General features: G+C 39.8%; 1 protein-coding gene across 1 annotated transcript; it reads right to left on the minus strand.

The window, feature by feature from the left end:
- Nucleotides 1-258: 258 nt before the first annotated feature.
- LOC102253907 (olfactory receptor 10T2) lies at nt 259-1,227 on the minus strand. Its single transcript, XM_005873990.1, has one exon. It carries the CDS (start codon nt 1,225-1,227, stop codon nt 259-261), a length of 969 nt encoding a protein of 322 aa, XP_005874052.1.
- Nucleotides 1,228-8,051: the final 6,824 nt, after the last annotated feature.

The raw sequence follows: 8,051 nt of genomic DNA on the forward strand, positions 1-8,051 counted from the left end.
TGTTCCAAAGCATCTTAGTTATTTTTGCTATATACATATGTGCATGTGTATATGCATATATATGTACACATATACATATATGTATAATAACATTTTACAATATTTAAAAACCACACCCTGTTTGTAGTAGGAAAGGAATGAGATTGGGGTATATCAGGCAATTAGAACACACTTTAATTGCTTTGTACATAAAGTGCTGATATTTATTAAAGGTACTCTACGTTCTCCATTTTTACTTATCAGTGCTCTGTAAATGTTTTAAGAAGTGTTCAGCATTCTTTTACTTACCATCTGTGAGAAAAACCTGCAGACATTGTCTAGTACTTTCCTTAGAGCTATTTGCATTTCTTTATTTCTTAGACTGTAAACTATGGGATTAAGCAGAGGAGTCAGCACTGTATATGTCACTGCCATCAGCATATCTTCACTAAACGAATCACTGTCCTTGGGTCTCAAATAGACAAAGCCAGCAAATCCATAGTGTATGCACACTACGGTGAGGTGAGAGGAGCAAGTATAAAAGGCCTTATACCTCCCCTTTGCAGAGGGCATCTTCACAACGGTGGACACAATGAAGACATAGGAAATCATAATTAAAATGAAGCTGCCCACCAACACAAAGGCAGTGAATGCAAGGAGGATCGTTTTCTGAAAAAACGTGTAATCACAGGCAAGGGAGACTACAGGTGCGATGTCACAAAAAAAGTGCTGGATGGTGCTGGCGTCACAAAAAGACAAGTTGAATACTATGAGGACAATGCACAATGACACCACAATCCCAGTGACAGAAGAGGCCATCATGAGCTGCAAGCAGATCCTGTGGGTCATGAGGATGGGGTAGTGCAGTGGGCTGTGAATGGCAGTGTAACGGTCATAGGACATGGCGGCCATGATGAAGCAGTTATTGCCCGCTAAGCTGAAGAAGAAGAACATCTGTGTGGCGCACTCAGGAAGAGAGATGGTCTTGCTGTCTGAGAGCAGGTCCACCAGCATTCGGGGGAGGGTGACCATGGTGGTACAGGTTTCTGAAAAGGACAGGCCAGAGAGGAAAAAGTACATGGGGGTGTGAAGGTTGTGACTGAGCTTGATGGCCACCATTACGGACACATTTGCAGCGAGGATAGTCACATGGGAGAAGAAGATCAGCACAAAGAGGAGATCCTGCAGGTCTGGGAGACTGGAAAATCCCCGCAGGATGAATGTGCTCACTGTGGTTCGATTGCCCATCATCTAGGAGGCTCAGTAACTTTCTCCCACAGAAGCAGATATTCTTGAGTCAAGACTCTGATGAGATTATAAAGAGCACTGATATCATCTGGACTTTAATCAAGGATCCCTGGGCAAAGGCAAGACACCTCTCAATGAGAGATCCTGAGAAATGGGAATTAAATGCTCCTTGCTGAATTCAAGGTCAGGATTCAGACTGATGACAAAGATTCTCGTAGGAGATTCTGTATAAATATCATAAAGTATGCCTGAATTTTTCCTGGGAACCCCCTCATTTATCTCTCCTTTTATCTCCTCTGTAGTCAAAATTTGCACAAAAGAGGGAAAGATGAAAAATACTTGTTTTTCTACCTACAAGAGGGGTAGCAGGTGTAAAATGTTTGCATGTGATCTTATAGTCTGGCACACAGAAGTGCCTGACAATGTTGACTCAATGCAAGTTTAAGAAGTAAGGAAATGTTTTTGAATGGCTTCCAAACCTTCTTGGAAAGTAGTGCTACCCTCAGAGGTGCTCCCCAGGAGGCAGTGGCAGCTTGGCTAACCAGTAGGCCATCATGAACAGACCTAATAAATGAATTTACTGTTGAAATTTGTACTGGTGTCCTCTCCATGACAATAAGTTAAGGCTAGAGGTATTCAATAACTGTCTCTCATTCATGCAGATCTTGAAGGCAAAATGGTATGGAGAGACCATCCCCATCCTAGATGGTTCATTTGTGTTCACGATGTCAGGATTAATTCTTGAACTCTCAGGAGAATTGCCAGGATATTTTCTAACTGATATATTAGAGGAAAGGGCTGCTTTGCAGTGCAGCTCTTATTAGAGCTTAAGTTCCTCTGGTCATTTTCATGAGTTCATCCATTCTGCTGTGAGTGAGATGACAGCACGAAGGACAGGGATTTTCCAAACAATATGTGGTTTGGTTTCAGTCACTATTGTCAAGGAAGGAAAGGAAAACAGTGAGAGGACATGGGCATGGAGTTAACGGTTGAGGAGAGAATGGTAGAGACACACTGGGAAGTATTTTGTAAGATCTACAAAGCTTAAAGAAAATATACCTTTAGCTGAAAAGTTAGTGTGTTCTTTATGAATTACTGGGCAAAATTTACACAAAGAGGCATGTCAGGTAACCAGTGTTTACTCAATATCTGACATGTGCTTGTCAATATACTGTGTGTTTGATAGAATGTTCTCACTAAATTTCTCCCAGAAACTCTGCATAATAAGCATTTCAATCCTGATGTTACAGAAATTGACACTTGGGTACAGGTTACTTAATTGACTACCCAAAGCCAGTGCATTAATTCCACAAATATTTATTTAATGTCTATGACGTGTTAGTCAATCACATGTGTGGGAAATGTAACATGGGATAAGACATATAACCTCTCTTATCTCAGATAGAGAAAAATGCCATCAAGAGAATTAAATGAAAGTTATATGACAGTGAGGGACTAAATGGCTGTTTTGAACTGTAGAATCAGGAAAGCCCTTTCTAAGGAACCTACCCTTACTTTGTGATTGAAATGCAGTAAGCAGCCCACCTTTGAAAGATCTAGGGGCGGGGAAACAACACATAAGAAATAGCTAGTGCAAAGATCTCACAGTGAGAATGAGCTTGACCTGTTCAAGGGATATGAAGACAATCAGTGTATCCAGAACACCTGTCTCATGTGTCATCTTAAACACCCTGTGAGAGAAATAGTACTATTGTGCTCATGCTTGAGATGAGGAAACCATGGCTTAGGAACTTATTTTGTGAAGGCGATAAAGTTTGTTGATAAATTCTGTGTTCACATTTGATTGCATTATGATGACATTTTTAGCATCTGACTTCTTTACTAGTCAAAGTAGAAGGCTATTTTACCGGTTTGTCCACGTACTTGCAGCATAACCTGGTAAATACAAGCATTTGTGTCATGAGAGTTCAACAAATAAATGGGGTGCCATCTTCCCCAGGAAGCCTCACTGGGTTTTTTCTTAGGCGCACTAATTCTTCCCAACTCTGTTGTTTTCTCTCTTTAGCCTTTACCTAATTTGGACAGGTGCTAGAGGTTATTAGCTGTCTCCTTCAATACATTTCAATACCCATTAAGATATAGTCACATCACCTAGCAATATGATAACTACATATTGACATTTAATACATACTAATTTAATGAATAATGTGTAAACTCTCAGAGTGGTATACTTGGAACAAAACAAACAAAACTAGTATTTTCTGATTTAAACAATAAGCTACATTTTCTGTAGCATAAAATGTTACCTGGTTGCCGTAACTACTCCTACACTAAGGAGCATATTGGGATCACCAGGGCGGTCTTCTTGAGAGTTATATATTCTCATTACAAGGCCAATCTTTCAAAGAAGAGAAAAGAAAAACTTCAGGAGAAATCGGCATGTTTAGAAACTCTCACTGTGATTCTGTTACTTCCTTTTTTCATTTGTACTGATAATAAGTACGACTTTCCTCATAATGATAAAGGGAACAAGTGATTGAGAATATATTAATATGGCATCATTCCCATTGCTTCTGAGGGACACAGTTTGAGGGAGATGTTTTCTGACCCAGCATTTTGTGATAAATTCACCCTCATTGGGATATACACTTCTGTAGACTGAAAGGGCCAATAATTGATTTCTTTCCCTGACAACCCTGTTATTCAGTTCAGTCATGCCCACCCTTGCCGAGAGATCTAGGGACTTAGTATGCCTGATTTCTTTGAGATATCAGTGGAGACCTACAGGAATTTGAAGCTGCTTCTTGATACTACACCACCTTGCAGACTCTTTTGTCCAGTCACCACATCAGAACCCTGAACAGTGGACACTGTAAACCAATCTACCTTCCAGGAGACACATCAAAACCATGGTCAGCCTGGGGACCCCTGGGACCATCATGTCATTCATCATTCCCCACCAGACTGAAGTGGAGTGTTTTTCTGGCGGCTACACTTAACTTCAGGGCATGGAGCAATGTTCGAAGGTGGAGCAATGGGGAATATTTATCACCAAGTGTTTGGAAAAGTGCATTCAGCTTTCTTTCAACCCAATCAGAATAAACGTCAGCTTTGAGTCAGCTTTTCTACAATTTTCAGAAAAGATACGGTAGTCTTCCCTTATCCATGGGGTTATGTGCCAAGACCCCTAGTGGATGCCTGAAACTGCGGATAATACTCAAGCCTATGTATATTGTGTTTTTTTCCTCTACATACATACTTTTTCATATAAAGGAAGTGCTTTATGCCTTTTCTTTAGCATATTTGAATTGCTAACATCACTATTTTGTGTTTGGGGGCCATTATTAAATAATATGTGGGTTACTTGAACACAAGCACTATGATACTGTGCCAGTCAAATTGATAACCAAAACAGCTACTAAGTGACTAACTAGGGTGAGGAGTAGCGCATATACAGTGTGGGTATGCTTCACATCCTGGACTGGGCAAGAGTAGGACAGTGCAAGACTTCATCATGCAACTCTGATGAAGAATTTATTAAGAATTTTATATATATTGAATTTTCCACTTAATATTTTCAGATCACAGTTGATACAGGGTGGGAAAATAAAGGACTATGTTTTATTGAGTTATAGGTATGAATTCTGATAGAAAAATTAACAATTTATGTATATTAGAGGTTTATGAGGCTCATATTTTTTCTGATTACACATGGCTTTCTAAGTTCATATATATGTATAAACTTATTTCCTTAGTTCTTACAGTGAGGGTATATTAGATCCATCGCCAAAGGAATACTTGTTATTTTATAAACCACAGATGCATGATTTTGAAATCATAGTGAGTGGTCAAAGGAAAAACACAGGTGGAGGGGACACAAATAATCAAACTGTCCATATTTTACAGTGAACTTTACAATTAAATAATGAGTGAAATATGGAAATTGCAGCAGGATTTTATACATGTTTTTCTTTACTCCTCCCTGCTTAATTCTTGTGATACAATGCAGTCACTTAATTAGCCTTGAGATTACACCAGGAATGATTTTGTAATGGAATAGGGAATTGAGCAGCATTAGAGGGGCCTGTGTTCAAATCCAAGCTCTGCTTCTATTACATACAAATTACATACAGTCATTTAATCTCCACGATAACCACTTTTCTCCTGTGTAACATGGCTCTACTTTCTTGCAAGGTTACAGTGCTGTGCATATAGACCGGTCAGATATTAAGTGCTCAGAACCTGCTAGTTCTATTCCCATGATAACCACTTTTCTCCTGTGTAACATGGCTCTACATATACTTTCTTGCAAGGTTACAGTGCTGTGCATACAGACCTGTCAGATAGATATTAAGTGCTCAGAACCTGCTAGTTCTATTCCCATTTGCTAAAACCTCACATGGTTTATAGACTTTTCCTATGGGTTCCCAGCAGTACTTACCTGCTCACAGTTGCCTGGAACACTGTATGAGCTCTTCAGCTTAGTCAGCTGTGTGAAGTCGACCCCTCTTGGCACACTTAATCTACATAAGGAACTCATTGCTCATGCACCGTTTTCTACAGTTCTTTCTGCAGTATTATTTAGGGATAAGTTTTTAAGCCATTTTCCCCTTTGAATCCTGTGATATGCTCAGTCTATGTCTGAGATTACAGAGTTCCTTATAATGATAGGGTAGAATCTTTTCTATTCATTATGTCTGGAGCCGAGTTTCCTGTGAATTCCAATGAGAATTTTGTCACCTGAGACCATTACCCTTGGCACCACTTGGAGCTTCTTCCTCTCCATTTGTCACCAAGAAGATTGTCCTCTGTGGACTTAGAACTCATTGTGGTCTCCACAAAACATTGTTTTATTCTGATGTAGTATCATAATTATTCAGTGAAGTTTGTTCTTATTTGTCTGAAAAGACAAACCAAGTAATTGAAACTCAACTTGTTCAAGTACGTTTTGAAATGTGGATGATTCCCTCTGGTATATTTTATTTCCTACTCAATACATTTTTTTATAGTTCTGAAATTTTGCCATGCCCCACAGGTCTTCTGTCTTATATACAGGGCTAGGGAGAGGGCCTGTCCTACTAGGTGTTGCCCAGGGAATGTGCTAGAAGAAAAATAGAAAAGAATATGAACACATACATAGTCATGATTGTTGTGGCTGCTTTTTCATGAAGAAACTCTTCTTTTTGCAAAACAGGAAAATCTGCTGTAATCGACATCTCCATTTACTGTAGTTACACTCAAAATTTTTTTCTAGTATTTCAAGAAAAGTTTAAAGCATAAAGGCAGTCTCTTCAATAAATGATGTAGGGAAAATTATACAAAAAAATGAAATTATTCCACCAGCTTACACCATACACAAAAATAAACTAAAAATGGATAAAAGACTTAAATGTAAGTTGTGAAACCATAAAAATTTTAGAAGAAAACATAGGTAGAAAAATCTCAGACATCTCACATAACAGAATTTCCACCTATGGCAAGAGAAATAAAAGAAAAAAATAAACAAATGGGACTATATCAAACTAAAAAGCTTCTGCACAGAAAAAGAAACCAGCATCAAAATGAAAAGAGAACCCACTATATGGGAGAACATTTGCCAATGATACATCTGATAAGGGGTTAATTTCCAAAATGTATAAAGTACTCATACAGCTCAACAAAAGGAAGACAAATAATCCAATTAAAAAACGGGCAGAGGACCTGAATAGACACTTCTCCAAAGAGGACATATAAATGGCCAAGAGACATATGAAAAAATGCTCAAAGTCACTAATCATCAGAGAGATGAAAACGACAATGAGGTACCACCTCATACCTGCCAGAATGGCTACCATCAATAAATTAACAAACAGCAAGTGGTGACGAGCATGTGGAGAAAAAGGAACTCTAGTACACTGTTGGTGGGACTGCAGACTGGTACAACCACTATGGAAAATAGTGTGGAGTTTCCCAAAAAAATTAAATACAGAACTTCCATTTGACCAGTGACTCCACTTGTAGGAATATATCCTGAGAAGCTTCAAATACCAATCAGAATGAATATATACGCCTCTATGTTCATAGCAGCACAATTTAGAATAGCTAAAGTCTGGAAACAGCCCAACTGCCTATCAGTAGATGAGTGGATAAAAAAAAGCTGTGGTACATTTACACCATGGAATACTATGCAGCTATAAAAAAGGAGGATCTGTTACCCTTTGAGACAGCATGGAGGGAGCTGAAGAGTATTATGCTAAGCAAAATAAGGCAGTCAGAGAAAGATAACTATCACATTATCTACTCATATGTGGAATCTAATGGACAAAATGAACTGATGAACAAAAGAGATCCAGAGACATAGAACCATTGAACAGACTGAGGAATCTCAGAGGGAGGCAGAGGTGGGGGGTAGGAAGAAATTAACCAAATATGTATATGCATAACCCATGGACACAGACAATAGTGCAGTGAAGGCCTGGGGTGGGGGGGGAGGCAGGAGGAGGATAAAGAGGGTGAGGAAGGGGACATCTATAATACTTTCAACAATAAATAATCCTGTACAATAAAGAGGTAATATGCAAATTAACCCTCAGCCCTCACAAGATGGCTGCCTACGACCAGGCTGGCAGGGGGGTTAGTGAGGGATGACCAAATGACTGAACAAGCAGGCTGTGTGGGGCGACCAGGCTGGCAGGGGGGTTAGTGAGGGACAATCAAATGACTGAACAAGCAGGCTGCGTGTGGCGACCAGGCCGGCAGGGGGGTTAGTGAGGGACAACCAAACGACTGAACAGCAGGCTGCGTGTGGTGACCAGGAGGGTGGGAGGGCCATGAGGGGTGACCAGGCCAGCAGGGGGGGCAGTTGGGGGCAACCAGGCCAGCAG

This window comes from Myotis brandtii, unplaced genomic scaffold, assembly GCF_000412655.1.
Source record: "Myotis brandtii unplaced genomic scaffold, ASM41265v1 scaffold422, whole genome shotgun sequence".
In the NCBI taxonomy this organism is placed as follows: domain Eukaryota; kingdom Metazoa; phylum Chordata; class Mammalia; order Chiroptera; family Vespertilionidae; genus Myotis; species Myotis brandtii.

Bases quoted from the DNA above. Each gene is read 5' to 3' on its own strand.
- LOC102253907 (XM_005873990.1), bottom strand. From the start codon at position 1,227: ATGGGCAATCGAACCACAGTGAGCACATTCATCCTGCGGGGATTTTCC.